Genomic DNA, 24,995 nt, shown 5'->3' on the forward strand with positions numbered 1-24,995 from the left:
AAGTTGACAATCAAAAAAGTTTCTCCTAAAACATAATCAGAAATTTCCTTGCTGCAACTTGTGTCAGTTGCCATTAAGCAGTTGTAGACAGCAGTAAGATCTCCCCTCAGCCTTCTTTTTTGCAGACTAAACAAACCCATTTCTCTCAGCTTCTCATACATCATATGCTTCAGCCCCCTGACCATTTTGTTGGCTCTCTACTGGATTCACTCCAACATGTCAATATTTTTCTTTGACTGAGGAATCCAGAACAGCACTGTAGACGTGGTCTTGCAAGTGCTGCATAGCAAGAGTAGTCACTTCCCTTGATCTGCTGTCTACATTCTTGCTAAGACAGCTCAGGATGCGGTTGGCCTTCTTTGCCACAAGGGCACGCTACTGGTTCATGTTCTATTTTCTGCTCTCCACAATCTCTCCACAATCCCTAGCTCTTTTCCTGGAAAGCATCTTAAAACCATGTTAACCCCAGCCAGCCCTGTTGCATGTGGCTATTCCATGTAGGAAYAGGCCCATGCAGAACTTCAAATTTGCTTTTGTTGAACTTTAAGAGATTTCTGTTAACCCACTTGTCCAGCTTGTTAAGGTCTCTATGAGTAGCAGCACTCTCTCCAGGGTACTGACTGCTGTTACAAATTTGTATGATCTGTGAAGTCGCTGAGGGGGTATGTCTCATCTCCAGGTCATTAACAGAGATGTTAAAAAGTGTTAACCCTTGTACCAGCTCCTGTGGAACACCACTTGTAACTGGCCACCATCTAAATGTTTTATTGCTTATCCTAATCCTTAGAGCTTGTCAGTCCAGATAATTTTCCACTCACCTTATAGCCCACCTATCCAACTCATACCTCATCAGTTGGCTATAAGCATGCTAAACAGCTCCACATACATTTTATCCTTATGCAAACTCAGCCCTATATTTCTGTTGTGTTATTAGAAGAGAAATGGTTGTGAAGGAAGGATTGAGCTGAGCTTTAGTGCAACCATTTCTTTAAACTACATCATTTTTTTTTTTTTTTAAGAAAAGCTCTAGATAATCTTTAAGGCTTATTCCTTCTGTGCTGCTGCTTTCCTTCTCCTAATTAATTTCTTAGGGCATTCTATTCCCTGAATCTAATCCACCCTATAAACTGCCTGTTACATGAAAAAATAAAAATGTTGTATGATCGCTTCTGAACACAAAACCCCAAGCCTCTTTGTTGTCTAACTGTAAAGAAATACCTGAGAGGCTGTTCAACCCATGACCCACATTTCCTCCTCTGCTGCTAGGACCTTGACTGAGCACCTAACCATGAAAAACTGTGACTGGTTCTTACTCTTCATGCTCATCTTTACAACCAGCATTGAGAATGACTTTTCTAACATTAGAAGCCAGCCAAGATAATTACCACCTGTGCAGTGTGTATTTTTCCTCTTCACATAGTCCAAAATAAAAACCTTGTAAAATGTTGACATTTCAAGCACTGTTAAATATGATGTTTCTGAGAGAATCAAAACAAAAACAAACAAACAAAAAAAAAAGCATTATTCCTCATCAATTTTCACTTTGTACTGCACACTGAGGAAGAAAAAAACAGTATCATGGATAAGTTCAGATCTAATATAAAGGCCTGACTGTTGACTTAGATAGATTTAAGCTACTTTACAGCAACTGAGGATCAAGAAATATACTTTTTTTTTCTCATTTAAAGGCAAGTGATTCTTTTTGTAGAGAGTGCAATATAAGTTAGTTTTGGAAGGTTGCTTGCTTTCACTAAGGCAAATGTCCAGAGAATTTCAGCAAACCTCTTCACTTTTTATCCATGGAAACAAGTTTTCTGTTGTGATCCCTGTTTCTAAATACACCTGCATAGGAAAGAATAGCTTCAATGGCTCACTCTCCTGTATAGTGATTGTGTACAGTTTATATTATTCTGTGATTCTTCTTCAGGATAGCTGCCCAAAGTCCAGTTACTCTGGCTTGATATAGGATTGTAACACTCACTCTCACTTCTGTATTTTGATTCACGGACATCTAAAATCATATGCTCAGAAACAAAAAGAGACAGGAGAGTCAATCCAAGATGGATAATCACTTGAATATAAGCTCCAGGTTTAATACAGTAGCCAAAACACTTCGYGTAATCATCAGATGTATAAGCAGGGGCATCTCAAGTCTGAATACAGGAGATAGTTGTTGGGGTTATTTTTTAATTGAACATTTTTTTTTCAACTCCTGACATACTGGGTATGTCTACACTGTCAAATAACTTAGCCTCCTAGTTTTCTCTTTAGTCTTGGTTCCCTAATCATCTACAGAGCATAGAAGTTAGTTGGCACAAGGTCTGTCTCAGGGAGCAACATAGCTCCCTGCAAAAAAATGTGGGTGTTTGTTGGTGGTAGTTTGCTCCAAGGAATGTTTCTTAAAGGTAGTATGGATAGGACTACACTGTATTTGGTTCCTCTTTCTTGTCCTTCAACACTACATCAAAAGACTCCACACATTTTAATACTGCCGCATGCGCTTAAGGCATTTTCCAGGTCGTGCAACATAGACTCCGCATTATGTCAGACACTGCCAAATGCAAACATAAAATATTTCTTATGTCTAAGACCCAAAGGAGCACTATTCACATCCTCAGAAACAAGTACTATTTAACATGGATGTGGTCAGCTTACTCAAGAAGGAGCTAGGCCCTTGAACAGTCTGTGTACAACCACTCCATACTGCTTAACCTGGGTGCTAGGGATCACTTCTTGGAGTGATACTTTTAAAAATGTACATTTAGCCACTTGTCTCAGTCTAATCTTCATAGGTCAAGAAGGGTACCTATAAATTAATAAAATTAAAAGAAAATATTGGAAAACTTCCCATACAATTGGGGAAATTGACTCCAGGAGCTTATGTGGGAGAAGGTCAAGGGGTGGCATGGTCATAGCTTATTTGTATCTGCATGAGAAGATGACATTTGTTAATAGAGGGCTTGCCAAATTAGCAAAGGTTCAACAAGATCAAATGGCTGCAAGTTCAAAGACTTGTTCGAATTAGAAATAAGGGATGTATCTTTCATCTAGATAACTGTGCACTGAAATAACTTACCGAAGCTTGTGATGTTTTACCCATTACTGGAAATTTTTAAATCAAGACTGAATGTTTTTCTAGAAGCTATGCTCTAGTTCAAGCACAAATTTGTTTTAAGAAATCCTATGACCCCTCTTTTGCAAAAGCTAAGAATTATCCTTTCAGAATTTATCATTTAAAAAGCCTGAGACTCTTATTTTTTTTCTCATCTGAAGTCACCTAAACAAACAAGTGAATCAAATCACAGGTAATCTGTAGTGTCAGAGCTGACTGCATTTTTACTATTGGAGAGAAGGAAAGTTCTTTAAAACTTTCTAGAAATTTTCTGCTTTTCATAGAATCATAGAATCATGGAAGGGACCTCTGGAGATCATCTAGTCCAACCTCCCTGCTCAGCAGGATCACCTAGAGCATGTTAGACAGGGTTGCATCCAGGCAGGCCATGAATATCTCCAGAGAAGGGGACTCCACAACCTCTCTGGGCAACCTGTTCCAGTGCTCCGTCACTCTCACAGTGAAGAAATTCCCACTCACGTTCAGGCAGAACTTCCTGTGCCTCAATTTCTACCCATTGCCTCTTGTCCTGTCACACAGGGCAACTGAAAAGAGTTTGTCCCCGTCCCCTTGACACCCTCCCTTCAGGTACTTGTACACATTGATAAGATCCCCCCTCAGTCTTCTCTTCCCCAGGCTGAAGAGGCCCAGCTCTCACAGCCGTTCCTCATAGGGCAGGWGCTSCAGCCCTCTGATCATCTTTGTAGCCCTATGCTGGACTCTCTCCAGTAGCTGCATGTCTCTGTTATACTGGGGAGCCCAGACCTGGACACAGTAGTCAAGATGAGGCCTCCCCAGGGCTGAGTAGAGGGGCAGGATCCCCTCCCTCGACCTGCTGCCAACACTCTTCCCAATGCAGCCCAGGATACCATTGTCCTTCTTGGCCACAAGGGCCTATTGCTGGCTCGTGGTCAATCTGTGATCCACCAGCACTCCCAGGTCTTTCTCTGCAGAGCTGCTCTCCAGAAGGTCAGCCCCCAGCTTGTATTGGTGCCTAGGGTTATTTTTCCCTAGGTGCAGGACCCTGCACTTGCCGTTGTTGAACTTCATGAGGTTCCTCTCTACCCAACTCCCCAGCCTGTCCAGGTCTCTCTGAATGGCTGCACAGCCCTCAGGTGTATCAGCCACTCCTCCCAGCTTGGTAGCATCAGCAAACTTGCTGAGGAGGCACTCTGTCCCCTCATCCAGGTCACTGATGAAGAAGTTGAACAGGATGGGACCCAGTACTGAGCCCTGGGGGAYGCCACTAGCCACAGGCCTCCAGCTAGACTCCACACCACTGATGACGACCCTCTGAGCTCTGCCTTTCACCCAGTTCTCAATCCGCTTCACTGTCCACTCGTCTAACCCACACTTCCTGAGCTCAGGAAAATCCAGAAGTTGTAAACTTTAGTCAAAACATTATGGCTTCAGAAAAGCTAAGGGAGAGAGAAGGGAGGTGTCTGTTTCTGTATGCTTCAGTACAAGGACAATGATCAATCTACATGGAGCATATGAGAGCTGTCCCAAAGATGCAAAAGTCTCACAACACTGCCATGCAACAGAATTAATGCCTATCTCTGTATATGTCTGGGAGTCATGATGGACATGACTAGAAAGATGATCATTTACATATATTATTATAAAATACTTCAAAATATGAAACTTTTTTTTTAAAAAAAGAGCTCTGTAGAAGAGCTCTGTAGAATTGTAAGCTCTCTTCACAGGACTCTGAAGAATAGGAAGAGAGGACATTACTTGCCAGAACAGCTTCTGTGTAGCAGAGATTTTCATCCATAGACTTCCTAAAAGTATTCTGGCTCATGGCTCTTCCCCCGTAGAAATTTCAGATATCTGACTCGAGGAACCTTTTCTCCAGCAGGCCTTAGGGCTCTAAGAAAGTTGGAGAAATTCCCCTGGATATAACAATAGTTAAAGAGAAGATAAATTTTAAAAGACATATGTATCTTTTTAMAAGTATTCAAGAAGAGCAGAGTCAAAAAAAAAAATAGGAATTCAGGAAATTCTGAGCTGCAGTCAATAGCTGTGTAAGAAGTTAGAATCATGCTGTAGCATACCCTGGATCTTAACTTTGCATAAGGAGATACTACATACTTTAGAAGAAGAGAACAAAAACATGAAAGTGTTTTATTTCATTGAACAGTCATCAGAAAGTGTAAACAAAATGTTTATAAAGCTGCAAGAGGAACTAGGCTCCCAAGAAAGTAGCTGTAATAAATTTCAAAATGCATGCAATCACAGGTTCACTTTCAGTACACACACTGAGAACACAAGTGCTATTGCATTCTGTCCCCATACCCAGAGGTTTTCCATTTTAAAACAGTTTCTTTGCCTTATTTTGTTTTCTGAGAGAAAAGTTCAAGTGTGGAGTCATTGTTTATTCTAAGTTAACAAAAATATGTATCACTGCATATTTTCATTTGATATTTTACATTGTGAAAGTCTGTTTTGGAGAATAAAGCCGGTGYATGTAGATGCATAGTTAAATAACGTATCAGGATAACACATAATTATGTTAGAACAACCATGCTCTGATCATTCCATATTAAAAGCTATAGACATAAGTTATGGTTTTATTATACTAATGTTACAGCTAGTCAGATTATGAGCAGCAGTAGATAGATGATCTGTAAATCAAGTAAAACAAATCATTATTTCTATCTTAAGCAGTTACTGTCATTCGATGYTTTATACCCCCACAAAGACCTAAAATGGAAGACTTAAAAATGTGTACAATAGGGCATTTGCTAGTTGTGATGGTTCGTTGGGCAGAAATGTGTGGCTTGCTGAAGAATTGCAGCTTTAATCCAATTTTTTATATTCATAACGGGTATATATTTGTTGATTTTCCGTTTGTTCTTGATATGGCAAATGAAGAACAGAGACTACATTCGGTGAAAAGAATCACAATAAGCATGTATATACATGAATTTTTTGAATGCACATGATTTTCTGCTCAACAGCCTACTTAAATGTGAGTTGTATATCTACATCGTATACTTTTTTGGACATAGATCACAGTTCCTGGTGTGGCCTAGTGGATTCCAAATTCAATCTTTAGCGAAACTGGTAATCTGGGCTCTGATCCTCCAAAGGCATAGCCACATTCCCTGCATTATGCACTGTAGTCATGTCTACTGATTTTGAGTATAGTAAGTAGGAATTAAAAGAACATATGGAAGTGCTTGCTGGGGTACTATGCAGTTGGCAGTAACTCCATATCATGATACTTCTCCTGGGATAGCAGGACTACAAGCCTCTTCTACAGCTCCTAAAATTGAGCTAAGCCTTTTTGGTGCCATATCAGTTTCAAAAAGCATCATAGCTTACTCTTCTTTTTTACTACCTTAGATCGCTAGGTCAAAGTTATTTATTGTATTAATTCTTCATAATGTCAATCCCTTTAGCATTATTCCTTACAGCATATAAGATTCAGTATTTTCATGTATAGTCTCTAGTATGTTTGTTACATATTGTAAAAATCCCACTGATTTTTTAAAAATCGCTGTTGCTTTATAAGGTATTACCAAAGCACATCCTGTCTATCTTTCTCAAATACAGTCATGAAATCTCCTTGCTGTGTAGATAGTTCACTGTTTAGGCACAGTTGTGAGAAGAATTGTATAACAGCCTAAGAAGGACTGACTCTGAGATGCTGCTCGCATAATACAGCATTGCCTAAGCAGCTCACCAAAGCATCCTGTCCCACCTGAAAGTAAGGAGTAGGGTAGTGCTTACAGGTAATGCTCKCTTAGTAGCTACATCTTGTTTCTCCCACAGTGCCAAGTATTTTTTTCAACCACCTTAAAATTGCCACTCTAACACATTAATTGAGTTTGAAAGCTTGTCCAGTTTCACTATAATATCTGTAAGTGATTCTGTTCTTTCTAAAAATGCTGCTTATTATTTCCTGCAGCACTGTGTATTCCTCTATGAATTTCAGTAAAAGCCGTAGTCTGTGCTCCTGAAGTGAGAAATGAGGCCACTTGATAACATTTCAAAGAAAATTGCTGATTTTGCTGAAAACTTTCGATTTACTATTGGGAAAAATCAGTTGAAATATTTTGTTCTGGAGCAATTAACAACAACAGAAAAAAAAAACAGACTGTTTTGCTGAGATGCCTTGAAACATCTATTGAAACCATTCCTTAATCAAAATATTGAATAGTGAAAAAAATTGGTTGAATCAAAAATGGAAAGAAGAGAAAAAAATTCAGGTGATTCCAAAATGTTATTAGGCCTACAATGAAATATTTACTTTCCTTTTCTAGTCATGTAACCCATTTCAACAAAGCTTTTATTTATGTTATGTTTGAAGTGAGAAATACGATTTTAGATTGCGTTGGTTTTTAAAATGTGCAAACAAAGAATTGCAGTATTTCCGAAACAAAATGTTTCAGGAAGAATATTTCATGCAAAATATAGGCCCTGTTTTGTCTAATCTATTCAATAAATTCCCCTCTTCTTTGTCTCTGGAAATTGTGTTTTTAGAGACAGTCCTTCTTTGTTTGTTTGTTGCTGCAATTCAGAGTCTGTCAAATTTTGGTAGCTCAAGCAAAATCTTATCAAAGGGAGGGATAAAATGACACTCAAGTAAAACTAGACTACATGATCCACATCTTTAGTAATAGAGCATGAAGGAAGAGACATGCAGAAGATACTGAAACACATAAAGAAAAATCTTCCCTAGACAGAGTTCTTTTTCAAGAGCCCTTCAAGATACTTGCATGATTGTATATGCCTGAACAAATTCCTCAAGAGCAAGAAAATAGGGCTTTCTGTGTCTGATCATAATTTGTTTAATACTCTTGAGATATTGAGGTTCCCAGTTTTCTTCTTCTGTTTATTTCTTGCCAAATTTTCCCTTTTGTTTCCCTCAGCTAAGTTAGGAAAGGAAAATGCTGCCCTCATCAAACAATGAGCAGTCCCACTGCCTGGGGCCAGATGTTCATAAAAGATTGCTTTGATTTTTTTTTTATTCCAGTCTCTTCCTCACCCAGCACAGCAGCTGAGAGTAGGTCCCTTTCTCCTTATGTTCTTCTGTATGTCATCTTGAATTTAGTCTGGTATTTCATCAATTTGACTCTGAGGAAGGAGCTCCTGGGGCAAATATTTCCTTTTCCTGATTGCAGGGACTTTGCCTGCACATTAATTATGCAGACTGGAATTAGTTCAGGATTGCAGAAAAATGCAGCATTTGTATGTTTGATTTTGGTAAGAGAACAATATAAAAGTAAAACTAAGTTCTCTATTCTGAAAAAAGGACTTTTTCCTATGAGTAAACAATTTCAAAATTTCCAACCCACATGCTTTTGCTTTTCTTTTGTATGAAATAACATTAATTAGGTGATAGTATTAAATTCTCCTCCTAGTACAGATCTCTTATTCTCACAAATACTAGTGACTAAATATTTAAACTTGTTACAAATATTCATCCATATTTTTTTCAGCAGCAATCAGTTAGGATTCTGCAGTGTGAGAATGTGAACAGAAATTGCACCAAGGTGTTAAACCCAACCTTTAGGTGAATTCAAATAAAAACACATCTAAGCTAATCTTGACAGTAGAACATTTAAAACTTCAAATATTTTCAGTAGCCATTATTTATTATAATTCAATACATCCTTTCTTGCATATATTGCAGTTTTCAACTTCCTCTATCTTTTTTACTCTCAGTTGCTGCCATGGTAGCCCCTCAGGACATCATACTGTCTTTAACTGTGATGCCATAATCTGATGTAGCTAGGAGTGGAAGACAAAAAACTGGAGAATATTGCACATATAAAAACAATTCCCCCTTTTCCTTCTCATACTGAAGGCTTGAAGAAGATTCGTTATGAAAAATATTTTATTGTCTATAAATTATAAAAACTATTACACTAGAGTTAACTGAATTATTGCTTGAATATATTTCTTGATTTTTCTTAATAATGATTTTTTTTATATATCATACTATTGAAATAAAGCTAACAGTTCTTGCAACTAGAAATAAGCCACCATCAGAGAGATTATCACACCTAATTTATTCCTGCAGTGGATGGAATCTGCTTCACGCTAATCTAGAATTTCAGACAATGCACTATGGCGCTCTGAAAAACTATTGCAAGCACACCACACACTCCGCTAAAGTTAGGCTTTACATATGCTGGAGAGAAGACAGACGTACTGATGGAAACACATTACAGCATGTTGTGACAATATGTCCATTTCCAATACAACAGCTGGAAGCAGAAAGGTTGACTGAAGATGAAAGGGGATTCTTCCAGTAAAGGTTCCAGCATCCTTGGGAACCAGATGGGCTGAAACAGAAAACAGAACTAATATAGGCCAAAAACTCACTGCCAGAAGAGGTTTTCTTCTTATTCTTGGCTATTTAAGGTTTTATTAAAAAGAATTTGCCAAGTCATAGAAACTGAGGGTAGAAGTGACTTAGGACCTCCTTTGTTCTATCCCTGCCCATACTAGATTGGTCCATCTACATTTGCTAATCTTTATGTACTCTATTTTTTAAAGACTTATGACATAGGACATTTTATCTGCCATTCTTATGTTATTTCACCACAAAGGATTTATGAACATTTTTCCTAAATATTCAGACTACATTTCCTTTCTTCTTGTCATGATTTTTATTTGGCTTTTCATATTTCTCTGATAGCTGTTACGTTTCTCTATAGCTGTCAGAATTTTTTGTTACAAGACCTCTGGTTTAATGTCACTTGCAGATGTTATTACTATTCTGTTTACTCCGTCTTCTACTAATGAAGATGTGAAACGACACAGAACCTCTCATTGATCCTGCTAGGTACCTCCTGTCAACCTGCTATGCTGCTGTTTATCAGTACTCTTTATTTATCGTCCTTCAGCTAGTGTGCATTTCCCATGATAGTGCTCTTAGATAAGTCCTTCAGAATTAATTTTTCAAGTAAGATTTTGTGAGACACTATAGCAAAGGTTTTGCTGATACTTCAATCTAGCTTCATTGCTTCTACTGTTTTCCCTTCCTCCATACAAGGGATTCTGTCCAAACACAAAACAAGCAAAGAATAAAAATGTATGTTGAGCTGTCTTTTTTCCTCTTTCAGATGTAACTTTCCTTTCTGAGGATCTTGCTCTATTAACATTTGCTGCGATAATGACAGGCACTGTCAACAATGCAGTAAACAGCATTGTTTACCATGATGATCGGTTATTCAGAAATTTTTCAGGGATTCCAGTAAGACGTGTTAGATAATTAACTTCTTATTAGGTTGAATAAGGGCTGCAGTCTCATCCTATCCAGTTATAATAAATATTAAGGGCCAAATTTTACCCCACATACATTTACACTGAGTAAAGTATTTTACATGAGTGGCAAAATTCTCATTATGTCAGCATAATCTCAGTTGCTCTTTAGATATAAACTCATTAAAATAGTGACATTTTGCAAAAAAAAAACAGACCTCTAGACAGTGTGAAGATGGCAGAAATGGGCCCATACTAGCAACTCCATCATCACGAATCAGGATTGTCCCTACCTTTCCCTTGTAGACAGTGACTTCTCAGAACGCTCAGGGCCTATCACTTCTGAACAGGGAGTGGTAAGGGTCACTTCTGAGTGATAGGAGGTTCATTCTCTCTTTMTTGTAGGACATCATCTAATTCTCTTTGGAAAAATAAAGCTAGCATGGAGTTAACCTCTATCATGTGAATCACCTGTACTGGTTTATTTTGTCAGGATTAATCCAYATGCTAGTTATGTCTTAATGAAATCAAGCTTTATCAGTTAAGGAAACTGATAGAAGTACAGTGTCTTTCTCTTGCTCTGTTTTTTAGTTCTTCCTCTATTCCCCTTCTTGCTAGTTTTATTGCTCTTTGACTACTTTGTCCTTCTCATTAGTCTATGTAAGCTGGCATTTATCTCTCTGCTGACTCTCCATTTCCCCTGCAGCTGCAAGAATTCAGGAAAATGTTTTCTTAGTGGTATAGTGAAACCCAAGGTCTTTTGAGTGCTGCATGCAGATTTCTCTTCTGACTATTCTCAGCTTTATCCCTCTCCTTGTTCCAGGATGTTCTGGAGCTGCTTTCTACCTTGTATTTGTTGAGATTGTCGTTTTGGGGGGATTATGTTTGTACAGTCCCTACCACAATGAGGCTCCAGTTCTTTATTGTATTCCCATGATATAAACTTTCTTCTTGCTATTCATTTGGACTCATTAGTATATGTGAACTGAAGGGTCATTGAAATATTTATTGTAGTTTCAATCAAATTCCTACACTAGCGTAAAACAAGAACGATGGTGTCCATTGCTCAGTCTTAGTTCTCCTTTTTTAACTGGTGTAAGTCAGCGCATAGATGGGAAGGGCCTTGACTGGCACATGACATCACAGCTTCTCTTGTTCTCTGCGCTGTGTTTTCTTTTAGGGGTTATCCTGCTGCTTCTGGATAAGTTACGGAAGATGAAATGGGAGCAGATGTGGAGACTTACAGCAGAGCGGGAGTTAATGAGTATGCTATCCACTTCACTGGCTGACCAGGTGAGTAGGACATYGTGGAGTAGTGGCATAATCACTGTTCCATGGACTTTGGAGGATCGGAAAAGGAAAGAGCATGAGAGATGGATGAAGGGAAGAAATATTGTACCTACAGTCACTGTTTGTTGCATCACCATTCCGGGGAAAATGTGGAAGAAAGGAATGGAAATTTACTCATGAGATTTCTTTTACTGTTCGGGCATTTTTACCTCCACTGTAGATGATACGTAAGGTAGACAACTGGGGTTTTAAAGCTTTAATTTTCATTCCTTCTTTCTTTAATGTAAAACCCTTCAGACTTTAGAAGTCCAAATACACTGTGTCTTTCCTGCTGTTTTTGTCTGGGCTAATTTCAATTCTAGGAGTCTCCAGATACTTCTTTGCTGTCTCTGGCAGATGAGTCCACCTAGTCTTTACTGTACTACCTACCACAATACCCCTATGAAGAAAAAGTGTTGCTGTCTCCCTGCCACAAATGGGAAACAGCCTGAAATAAGAAATAGTGTATCTATAGAGAGAAATGCATATTTACGCTCTTTGTGCTTCCTACCAGCTATCTATTTTTAATCTAGAAGCCCTGTTAATATAGTGCTGGGCCTGAACCAAACTGTCTTGCACAGCAGCTTGAGTATATTAGCTCAAGWACAGCATCATGTTTAGATACTTCCATGACTTCTGAGCTAACATCAGGTTCATGACCAGCCATTGTTAAGCAAGCATGGAGCTTACTGTACACATCTGTGTACAATACCCTTACAGTCTGATCCCAAAATTACTAAGTTCATGGAAAGGGTTCTGGCAATTTCAGTGTGTTTTATATCCAGTCCTTAGTGACTGGATACCTGCATGGGGCAACTGGATACCTGAGGGGGGCATCTGTTCTGCAGATTAGACTAAGGTTGCTTGTCTCATCCTGCTGCCTTAACCACAAAACCATTCTTGTATCTTATTTCCCCAACTGGAAATCTGCATAAAGGCAGAACATGTTCTGGCCCTTATGGTGTAAGCTGTTCTGCAGATCTGTCTTATGTGTTCTTTCCATGAAATACTTAGAATATTTGTTGCAACAATAAAATTCTAGCTAAAATCCCACACAGTAATTTATGTTGAGGAGTTCAGCTGCTAGGATTGCTTTCATCTCCTTTACTGAGAAGTGATGTAGTACTTACTAACAGCAAGTATTTTGTCATCTACTGCATATTATTCTCCCTGATTGCTAGAAGAGGAGCCATGTTTCTTGCCAGTACTACAAGACACAAATTTTGAAAACTATGCTGTATTTCATTAGCTCTGTATGTCAAGAGAGCCTGTTCCTCCAGTTCAGATCCACACATCACCCCTTAGAGTGGTAACACCTTTCATGGAAACAAGGATTTTGAAGCAAGGTTTGGAGAGTTCAGTTTGCTCTTTTCCCTGTGAGCGGGTAAGGACAGTCAATTCAGAGGGTCTGAGATCACCTTTCTGTGAAACCAATGTACACAGTCATTTCTCTGTTTTTGTCCACTAGGATATCTTCAATGCAGTTATCAAACAAAATCCCTTCCTTGTCTATCAGCTTCCATGTTTCTGGAATGTGCAGCTGTCTGATCACACCCGTTCTGAGCAGTGCTACAGAGATGTGTCTGATCTGAAGGTACGTTTTACAGAAGGTTGGATGAGTAGTATCCTTTGGGACAGAAAATGTAAGACACTGCTGGGATAGAAAGATTAAGTCCCTTAAACAAGAAGAAAACTATCACATATAGTTTGCAAGGACACCAATGCAGGGGACAGAGATACTACTTTGTCCATTTTGACAAACAGAAAAGTGAAAGATGAATCCTACTATTTAGTTAGGCAAGGTGTTAGACAAGTGCTTCACCTTCTCATGTTTCATGCCTATCTCTTCTATGCCACTGCACCTTACTCTTTAGCTACATTTCCTGTTGCTGCCCCAGTTCTTAGGTCTTTCGTACCAAAGAATACAAAGCCCTTTTTTTGTACTAGACATGATTGAAATTCTCTAGTCAGCGTTGTTTATTGGATTGCATTTCACAAAGAGGCCTGGGCCAACTCTAGCTAGAAATATATTAAGCCAAAATTTAAAGACCTTGCACATTTCTTACTTAGCCTTTGCATGCACTTCACCAACCAATACTACCACATTTATTTTTACTAGGACTTGCACTGGAAAAACAGGCTGAATAGAAACCTATTAACTTAATAAAATGTAATAAAATGAAGCTATGGTATCAATTTAATAGCATACTTTTCACTATTGTTAAATAGAATGTATTTGAACAGATATGGGTTCATTAACATTAATTACACTGTGGTCGTTTTGAAAGGCCAGACTCAACTGTGGCATGCAGGGAGTTCAGGACTGGAAACTGCTTAAACTTCTTCCAGGTGTAGAATAAGACTGCTCAGCTAAACAGCAGTAGACTTCCATCAGGAGAGACTTTCAACATCAGAACACAGTAAATATTGCAGCATTTTTGGTGTATCATTTGAAAAGAATTAATATATTTCATTTATATTTTAAGAGTATTCAGGCAAATGAGTTTAATAAAATCACAGATTCATAGGATAGAACTTACAAGGGATCTCAGGAGACCATCTAGTCCAACTCTTACTCAAAGCAGGACCATCAGGTTGCTTAGGGTTTTGTCTAATTGAGTTTTCAATATCTCCAAAGATTGAGATTATACAACTTCTGCTATTCCAGTGTTTGACCACGCTCTTACATCTAATCAAATTTCCCTTGTAACACTTGTAGAGTAATGGAAGAAGTATTTATCGTAAGTAAAGAAAAATAATCACCCAATCCAAAAGCTTCACTTTCCAAGCAACAGAAGATATACCACATAGGTTAACTGACCTGTCAAAGCTGGCCAGTATTGAATTTCATAAAGTATTTGCAACCAATGGTTCAGGCATGATCCACAGAAGATATTTTTTCTTAAATTAAGTAAGTATATCGAACGTTTTGAAATAGATATTTGTAGAGCAGAATCCATGTAGGGGTTTAAAACATCATGGTTATGCCCTGTAATAAGATGCTGGTAGAGATTTTCGTTCCTCTGTGGTCGTGTTAAGAATCATTTATGAAAGCAATTGCCAGGCCTGAAACAAAAGAAGGGAGATTTTAGTAGCAGCGAAAATGTTATCTAAATGATGAATTTTAGAAAAATACAACTTTTACCTGGGAGATATCGCAGTGTTTTTCAGTGAATTAGGAGCTTACATTATTTTATATAATCAGCTGAGACAGTCACAGTGGGGTTCATTGCCAGATTAAGGCACATACACTTAAATGAGAACAAGATATTGAAGCTAACCATTGAGTATCTAGGCTTCGTTCAGTTACCTGTGTACACAGTTCAAGTCACTTAAGCTATCTGATATATCTATGTGGGGCTAGCAGATACAACACAGACCTGCAGGAGACCCATACCTTTTTGGCATGGCAGCTTATAGGCAGACAGCTTACTCTAAGGTGCCTTAAATGTTGCTACACATCTCTGTTTAGGCAATTGAACTGGTCAAAGAGCTGACCCTCAGGCAGCACTGTTTAACTGTTTTGTGCGTTTTTATGTTTTAATGAGAAATTTCAAATTTGTGAAAATCCACTATGAGAATTAGCAAATTTTCAATTCTAAAAAGGAACTGAACTGTTCTGGTGTATGATCCTTACAAATAAGCAGTAGAAGTATAGTTAGCCCAATTTTGAAAATATGCTTCTTAAAATCAGCCAAGTTAGTCAGTTTCCATGGCATTTGATATAAATGGTATAGCACAATGTATTTGGCACATCCTGTATTTCATGGTAAGCCTGGAATAAAAAATTAGGTAGGAGAACCCTCCAGGGGAAGAGGGGGAGAAAGATGGATTGTGGAGTTTGTACTGTAGGTTTAAGAAGGATGACATAGGAAAGAAGGAAACACAGGAAGCTAAACTTGGCCCAGCCAAATATTCCTCAAGTCAGATCTCCCATCAGATTGAAAAAAACTCTGATATAATTCCATCTGGTCTCAAAATCCATGAGATTTGAGGATTTGTCATTTTTTGTACACAACAAGTCAAATAAACTTAGAGATCCCCATGGCTGGCTGTTGTTCAAGTATGCATATACTGCTTTTCTGCTTTGTTTATGTTTGTGCAAGCTTTGAGAAGGCCGGCATGCTTTTTAGAGGCCTGTGAGGTTCTTGAATATTTCATATTACCTAAAGAGGATTCTAATCATTCCTTTTGGTCTGTATAGTCCTCATTAAGTTGCATCTGTATCAACCTTAACAATATTTATATTGTCGTATGTTAGAGAGAGTAAAATATTTGACTGCTGCTGAACTCTACTCTGCTCACTTGTTCCAGCTGAGCATCACGTGCAATTGTTCTGCTTGAATGCAGGAAGACTTGCATATGGGGCTCCTCTAGAACAGGCATAAGAGAGACAGAAGTATTTATAATCAAGTATTATGTAGTTTGTGTCTTTTAACTTTAAATCCCTCTAAAGCAACATCAGAATAAAAGTATTTTAATAATTTTGCTTGTCTAAATGCTTGTTTAGCTCCTTGCATATTATAGTGCTAGAAGCCACAGCATAAACAACTAGACTGAAGTTTGAGTGGTTTTGTTCTGCTGTATGTGGCATGTGGAGCCACTACTCTTACAAACAATTACACAGACAGGAATCTTCTTTTCCCCACCCTGAAGACACCTGTTCTAACAGTGGTTTGCATCAGTCAAGAATCTCTTAAATTGAACAATTTTAATAGAAAGCAAGTGGAAACAGATGTCCTTTAATTCTTCTTGCCAGGTGAGCCACTTGCAGCCTCTAAAGACCAGAAGTGTTTATTTTTTGCATATCGTTTGTTATAACTTGGAAAAATGCTCAGGGGTTACTACAGAAGGCTGGCCAAAAGATGTGGAAGTGCTAAACGTTATTCTCTATAGGCATCCACTGCCTATCGTAACTTATTTATCTCGGCTCCTTACATGGTCCCTAGTAGATCAAAATGTGACTGAACAGGTTTGCTGCAGGGCCATGCTTTATTGACCTTTGAAGCCCTTGGAGGGGGTCTGTCTGGACCTGAAGTTCATCTAAACATTGCTTTTGCTGGAATGAGCCCTATATTTGCTTTCCTTTTTGGTTAATAGTTTATTCCTATCTGTGAGGAAATCTCAATTACTGTGGTTTGGCACAAACCAAATGGCAGGAAAATCCTGTGAAAGAAAGTAATGAATTGTGTTGCCTCTGACAATGAATCATGACCTTACTGAATGAGTCAGTCTTGAAGAAAAGTCTAGTTGTCAAGGATACAGATGCTATTTACACACAGAGAATCTGCTAATTCACAATCACACACACAAAAAAAGAGATCCTGGACTTTTCAATGGGAATATATCAAATTATTAGAATTTACCCCTCAAAATAAGTAAATGCTTTAAATTCTGTTGATTGCTTTTTACACAACTTATGTTAAATTAGCAGGTAGATAGATAATTAGCCTCATAAAACAATTTTGGAAAGGGGAATTTGTCATTCACTGTGCTCTCCTGGGGAATATTTTCCACACTAGAGCAACTCTGTGAAATGGCCTCCTAAAGTTTATACTGCTTCTTATCCATAACCCAAATGTATCATTTCAGATCTGCCTCAAACATGACCTATTGCACCTCTTTCTATTCCAGTCCCTGAGCCAACCCCTGCTGTCCAGGCACCTCAGCACTGATCTGCAGCAGCTCTGGCATTCTGCAGCCTTGCACCTTTTAATGCCAACCAAGGAAGAACTACACTGAGAGGAGTAAGGGCCCGAGAGGGGTAAACATACCCCTCCCTTGAATGTAGTCAATAAGCTGCTTCTGCTGTGCCAAAAAGGAAACACTGTGGTATTACAGAGGCATTTTTAATGGGAAGCTGTTTTGTAGACAGATAATCTAAAATCAACTTATGGAGGCCTCACATTAAGCATTGATACTGAGGTTGAAAGGAAAACTGCAAACTCTTTTGAGGACAAATTGAGAACTTTAGCAGAAAAATGTAAGACAGAAATAGTTTTCTTTAGTCATCATAGGCAAAAGCAAGGAGTCAGAGTACTCCCTGGGATCATGGTCACCAAATCAGGCAGGGCAGGGGTTTGAATACTGCATCTGAAAGCAGACACTGAAAGCAGTGTCTGGACCTGTAGGTTGCTGGCTACTGAAACACAAGTCTCCTCCACTCATTTAGATCAGAGATAGCGCTCTGGAGCTATAAAGCTTCCTTGATAACCTTTCTTTTTTTTTTCTTTTCTTTTTTTTTTTTTTGAAATATTTGTCCCTTTTGGGTGGCAAATGAACAATTCTTTTCTGATAAAACATAGTTTAAAATGAAAATTTCCAAGCATCTCTGGTTGAGGTATCAGAAGTTGTGTGTGCAATACTTCTTTGCACTGTGACTTGGGGAATGTTATTTAAACCAAACAGTAATGTGCCTAAAAGCAAGCCTGTTGAGATATTAAAGTGACATATATAAGTAGCTTTAYATGCAGATTTTTTGAGCATTTCACTCTTACTGATTTCAGTGGGAACTATCTGGTTACCTAAATAAGGACACAGGAGCCTAGCTTTTAAGCAGGAATATCTCCTCATATATAAAAAATCATTTTTATTTATTTATCTAAATTGCAAAGCGATCATAGGGTTAATTAAGAGCTTTGTAAAAATAAAACTCTTTAAGTTTAATTTATTTTTGCTCTTTGTGCCTTCATCTTGGAAAGTAGACAGAGAGCCACAGGGATGGACAGAGAAGGATATCCGGGCTTCTCTGATTTCTTAAGGGCTGGAAGCATGTGAGAAATTCACGAGATCTGTCTCTGGGCAAAAATAGAGAGGATTGTGTTGAAGGAAACATTTGGCTAAATATTTCTTGTGGAAGGAGAAAGTGCTTCATGGTGGATAAAAATGAGTAAGAAGGGTACCCATAGAAATAATATGTTGAAGCTTATAGTTTAGTGGTTTTAACATCTGATTTGAAATATTTAATCTCCTCAGGGAGGACAATGCAGCTGAAAAGCTACAAGGGTTTGCTGAGTTTTTTTTTTCAGTACAGTTCTCTATAGGTGACCAACCTTAGAGCTCTCTGTCATGTTCCACCAGCATCCTCTGCAGCCTTCCATCTCAGATGCTGATGCCAGTTTATAAGGCTCCAGCTGCATCATCTGAGTGATTTAGGTCAAAACCTTGTGAATAAATGGGAACTATCAGTTCAGTATAGTCTGTTTCACTGGGTCACAAAATACATGGAAATATTCCAGGAGGCTGACTGAGCCTAATTAGTGAGTGGTAACGGTTGCTGATTAACTAGGGTAGTATTAACAGAAATGTAGATAGTGCCAAGTTGCTTAATGACAACTAACCAAGTGTTAAATAGCTGTGGAATTTTATGTTCTGATCTTTCAGTACTTAAATTGCTAAATGAAGATTTAGGAGGATAATTTCCTTAGTTCTCAAGAGGCCTTAATCAAGAGTGGGAAGAGTCTGTGGGTCAGGCTAAAGGATAGCACCATTCTTGAGATGTCTGTACAGACAACAGCACTGCAATTTCTTTGTTCTAGCTGCAGTTTCCTCTGCCAGCCGACAGAGCTTTGGAATATCTCAAGAATTAAGAGGTAAAAAATACAGTATTACAGTGCTGTTCAGTCTTGGAAAGAGGATATTACAGAAATAAGATCGTGGCTTCTAGATTAACTTTCTCTTTGCAATTTTGAGGTAACAGTTGGTCAGACAACAGATAAAGTAGACATTGAGTTTTGGGGGTTATTTTAGTGTGGAGGTTTTTTGTTAATTTCTATATAGTCTCTCTCCAGCTGATTTCCCTCCACCCAAGTAATTCAGTGTTGCCCACAATTAAGGTTTTAACAGTCATGTAATGGCTTTATCTTCTTTACCTGTGCAGCCTATTGTCTTCATGTACCTCACTGGTGCTCAGTACAGCCCACACAAGGATTTCTTGGCAACTTATGGTGATGCTAATGGTGCAGTAGACCGAATCAGACAGTTGCAGTCAAACTCAAGGTGAATTTGTGGGCTGACAGGAGAGAAGAAAAAAAATAGTCTATGGATGTAGTGTTAGATAGTGATGGTTAAGATTCTTTTTGCCTTTAGAAATCTGCTGTTCTTTTTTGTGCTTTCATGTATCACATAATATTTCTCTAATCATGCTACATTTGAAAAGCAGAAAAGCAGCCTTCTCTTTCACTAGACCTGTTTTGTGTTTTTTTCTACCTCAGGTCATCCAGACATTAGCTCCTTTATATTCTTTAGCTGCATTGACATGTGCTGTCTTTCTTGATTAAAAAAAAAAAAAAAAAAAAAAAAGAAAAAAAGGAACAGTTTTTCTGGAAAAAAATCAGCTCCATTCAGCTTTATTCAGTTGACTGCAGGCTCCCCTGACATCTGTACACATACAGCATCCTGACACGTTTCAAATCTGATCACATCTCAGCCACCAGCTAGGCCCTTGATGCTTACCAGCTTTTACACACACAACAAATTTTGAAGCACAGTAGCAAAGAGACACTACACTGACAACTGCAGTTGTCTGGCTTTGACATCACCCACACAACTGAGTAGAGACATCAACACCAGTACTCAGCTGTGACGTGACATAGTGTATGTTGATGAGAAAGCCTGGCAGAGTAGGGGATCCTGTCCTGTAACAGTTTTGGAGTTTATAATCATTAAAAATTTTGGTGCTCAAGGTCCCTGATGTGAGCAGTCAGAGTGCTCACCAGGGTGTTAGGATGCTCATGAAGGCATCTAGATAGAAATGCCTATGTGGGAGTAGCAAAAGCATTTTCACGCCAAAAAAAAAAAAAAAAAAAATCTTTGTGGGCTTTTTTTCTTCCCATTTTCCAGCTCCTCTGTGCTCTTTGATGTCCTCTTAAAAACGTGCTAGCTACCAGCAGATCAACAATTCCCATTCTGTGCCTGTTTGGAAAAAAATACATACCAGTACCCTTTAAAACTGTTCAGCAGCCCTTTAGCTTCCCTTAGCCGTATGCTAGTGTTACACTTGCCTGTTTCCGTGAGGTAGGATTCAATCATAGAGGCCTTTTTTTTCCCCCACCCCATATATTTCCTGCCTTTTGCTGTAGTTAAATACAATGAATGAAACACATCAAGTTGTTTTCAGAGAAGAAAGCCATTTTTCAGCAGTGGAAATGTATCGTCTTGAGTTTATGTGCTATCCTAGCAATGCTGGCTAAAACTTCTTTTGTTTCTGTGTTGTTCTCTATTTGCAACACTTGTTGAAGCAATGTGTTGTTTCACAGTCAAGCTACACATTTGAATATACAGACAAATATAAAATCAGCAAAGAAGGTAGCATTGCTTAGGCAGAATATCTATATCAAGTATATTTGTTCCAGGTAATCTCCTAGATTCATTCAGTGTGTAGCTTCTTCCTGGCCTTGATTTAAAGTGCTCCTTTGATTATAAAAAAAGTGATTTGCCTATTTCCAAAATGATCTTACTCCCTACTGTTGCTTTTGTATGACTGGATATATGGTATTCTGAAATCCTGATAGCTTCAGTAGTGAAATTCCAGGGAAGGATGAAGATTTCCATATCAGAAAAAATTTTCATTGATGTTGGTTATGCAGCATACTGTAGCTTTTTGTGGTAGATACTCAGTGAAAATACTGTGTGGTCTGCTGAAGTTAGTACAGGAAGAATTCAGTTCATATCTTGTTCCTCCATCAGTCCACTCATTCAACAACATACAGACTGATCCAAAAGGACATCCTGTTCATGTGGTGTTTTGTTCCAGACACCGAAAGAACTGTGTTCATGTGCTTTTGGTTACTTCTTCTCTGTGTACTCTGCTCCAGTTCTGTATATTCCCTTCCACAAATGCAGTGTTCAGAACAACATCCATTAGCTTACCATTGTAATGTCTCAGCTGCTGGCGTTGCAGCTTGGTGGCAAAGAGGTCTGTGGCTGTGTGTGACTGACATGTCACCTTCACACAATTAATTTAATGGATTCAAAGGACCTCCAGAACTCCTAGTTTGAAAGTACTCCCAATGAAAGTTTTTCTTTTTTGTTAATCTCTTGAGAATAAAATTGGCTTTAAAATATTTGTTTTTTTTCTTATGCCTAAAATATTGCCTCTATAAAAAGAAGTAATTCCTGCAAGCCACTTTTGACTCCCTCATTCACAATCAGAAAGCAGTGCAAAGTTGCCTTGATGTAAATGAGAATCGGGTCCTTTATATCAGCATTAGAGTTAAATCTAGGYCAGAGTGAGAGTTTTCTCCCATTAGTAGAGGATAAATACCTGCTAGAAATAGGAATTCAAAGCGTGAAACATTGTACTGCATCACTATGTTGCATAATGCAACTGAGATCAGTCTTGTTTAAATGAAGCAATGGCGAAAAGGAAGTTGGATTAAATTCAACCCTTCTTGAAGGATGCAAATGGATGCAGAAATGCATTTGAGGCCTTTTCTTCTCAATATCTAGGAAGAGAAGTGTCTGCCTAGCCTGAAACAGTGAATCAATTTCATTAGTTGAAACAGTCTTGTGGAAATCTGAGATTAATGTTTAATATCAACATCCCCTTCTCCTTCATAGTGCCACTCCCCTCAACAGAGTCCATAGCCTATCAGGCCATGATGAAAGTTGTGGCAACATTTATGAGGGGCCRCATCACAAACTAGAAAAATATACTAAGACAAATGTGCAAGTTATTCTGTGAAGGGGTTTTAAAACACATCATCTGTACAGTATGCAGTTATGTGTGAAAGATGTGGTAAAGTTTTCTGTATTAGAAGACTGAAAGAAATATCTGCATAGTTGTGTTTTTTTCTTTCCAAGAGGGAAATAAACTGAACATACATAAAACCAGCAGATAAAGCAAATCTGTATTCTAACAGTAGGATCTGTTTTCTCTTTTTTCCCTCTGAGGTGATTCACTGGAATTCGCCAAAGAAGCTGCGAGTGAAAAACAAGCATGTAGAGTTTTTCCGCAACCTCTACCTGACATTTCTAGAATACGATGGGAACTTGCTGAGACGAGAACTCTTTGGCTGCCCCAGTGAGACAGATGTTAACAGTGAAAACGTAAGTGGGATGGGCTTGAAGATCTGAAGGGCGTTTCATACAAGGAACAGGCAATGTGAAAACATGGAAAGTTGATTGTGTGGTCAGTGCAGTGCAGAGGGACTTGGGAGAATTGAGGTCAATACTCAGATTCCAAGARTGATGCTGAATGTACATGCTGTACACATATATGTGTGCCAGAGTACATACAGTTCTAATTTTTTAAAAAACTGTTAACTGAAACCTTTATACACAGTTCTATGTGAATTCCATATGTATGAGTGCCAGAGTACATATAGTTCTATTTTTTAAAAAAACTGTTAACTGAAACCTTTATACTCAGTTCTATATGAATTCCTTGTGTGTAATGTCTCTGGAGATACCAATTTTGGCTGCACAGAAAAGAAAGAAAAAGACACGTGTAACGTTTTGTGTTATTTTCAAGGAAAAAATACATGATTCTCTTAAGATACATGAAATTCTCTATACAAAAATCAGTAAAACAAATACAGTATCATGTACATATTAGCACTTAAGATGTAGTTGATAGTCAATAGCACCACTGAAGCTTGTAGTGTTGCCATTTAATGTGTGGATAATATGACCACAATTTTTTAACTTTAGCTCTGAGAGGTTAAATATATCTTAGTCCAAAGCATGGTTTCCCGGATACTCATTCTGCCATCACACYGTCTTCTAAAAGGGGATAGGGAAAACCGTGAGAAACTGTCGAGATTAACAGTGACTGGGGTGAAAGGAAGAGACAGAGAGAGCACAGCAAGAGTAAAATGAGAGAATCAAATCGACTGAATATGCTAAAAGACCACTGAAAGTCTAATGATCGGACACATCAAGATACATAAGGTGAAGCTGAAGATAGGAAGAGAAAAGGGGAGATGTAAAAAAAAAGGCAACAAAACAAAATATTATCATGCTTTATTGTTTAATAAGAACGCTGAGTAAAATTATGTTGAATTCACAAGATGTTAGGTAGGTTAGAGGAGCATGAATGCAGTCACAGACTTGTTACTATATTTTCCAGAGCTCTGCAAATCCCTAATAAGCAGATTTATTCCAGGTGACACTTTGTTAGAGGAAAAGTGTACAGTGAATGCAAGTTCTTAGTGCTGAAATAGGCTATCCCAAAGGTTTAAAATCGCTTATTTTACTAAACTTTTGTCTGGTTGACAAACACTGAAAATGACTAACTGTTCAAGCCTGTTTCATATTCAAGACAAATAGAATGCAATATGGTATATGGTATGGCTGGTGTCTGAAAAGGAAATGTTGCTCGTTCTTCCATTTATAACTTTTTTTAAGAAAGGATACTTGAAAAACATGGGCTAGACATGCAAAAATATGAGTCTTACCATGCCAAGAGACACTAAAAATTATCARTCTTCTATCAACACAATAAGATACAGAAAAATTGTAACATTGAGTAGCCTTACAGTAGTCACTTAGGAGTCAACATAGCTTTTTGCTAGTTACCCTTGATGTACACTCTACTTTATACTTGACTGTGACCTTTTACTGGAGAATCCCAAAAGTAGGTTTCAACTTGGATGTTATGAGACCCTGAGAATAGGCTTATAATGAAAACCATTCTCCAATCTTCAGTGTGATAATTCCTCACACTGTCAAAGGTATCCTATCAAAATATAGTACATTCCCATGATCTATTGCAGCATCATCTCAGAAAAATAGTRTCATTTAAGGTGAGCAGGGAGCCACTGTTTGTCATTCCTGCAGTACAAGAACTAGGGGGCATGAAGCAGGTTCAAAACAAAAGAAGATATTTCACCCAAGATATAATGAAGCCTCGAACAGGAGGTAATGTTGCTAAAAATATACATATGTTCAAAAAATGACTCTKCATGGAAAGAAAAGCAATGAGGAGCTGTAAAGCTTTTGGTGCAAGAAGCCCTTGAACCACAAGTTCAGGACTTGGAGAACATTCTGAAAAAGTATCACTGTACACTTCCCCTGCTTTTATATTCTTCTCTAGGCAGCCAATGTTGGTCACAGTTGGAGAGAGGATACTGGGCTAGATGGATCTTTAGTCTGGCAAGATGCAGCCATATATTTCTGTTAGGATTCCTAAGCATATGTTTTACATAGAAGGCTATGATTTTTGCAGATTCAAATATGTATAAGGTAGAAAATGCTATTTATTTTACAGTTACTATTTTTTTCCCCTGAATTAAGAATAGCAGCCTCAAAGTACAATTGGGCTTTATTGCACTAGGCATTGTGTAGGGGTAAAAGGTGCTGCTTCAGCTGTCTGTGCTTCCCTGCACTATGG

At 38.2% G+C, this 24,995-nt stretch overlaps 1 protein-coding gene across 2 annotated transcripts in view; it reads left to right on the forward strand.

Moving 5' to 3' along the window:
- LARGE1 (LARGE xylosyl- and glucuronyltransferase 1) overlaps positions 1 to 24,995 on the forward strand; it is a 288,083-nt gene that overhangs the window by 228,748 nt on the left and 34,340 nt on the right. For both annotated transcript variants that reach the window (XM_085321682.1, XM_085321683.1), the window contains 3 exons: positions 11,514 to 11,626; positions 13,131 to 13,256; positions 22,556 to 22,711. In XM_085321682.1, coding sequence (XP_085177808.1) covers positions 11,514 to 11,626; positions 13,131 to 13,256; positions 22,556 to 22,711 — 395 coding nt within the window. The remainder of the gene's footprint in view (positions 1 to 11,513; positions 11,627 to 13,130; positions 13,257 to 22,555; positions 22,712 to 24,995) is intronic.

Source organism: Rhea americana, unplaced genomic scaffold (genome assembly GCF_003343005.1).
Source record: "Rhea americana isolate MKP2758 unplaced genomic scaffold, rheAme1 scaffold_70, whole genome shotgun sequence".
In the NCBI taxonomy this organism is placed as follows: Eukaryota; Metazoa; Chordata; class Aves; order Rheiformes; family Rheidae; genus Rhea; species Rhea americana.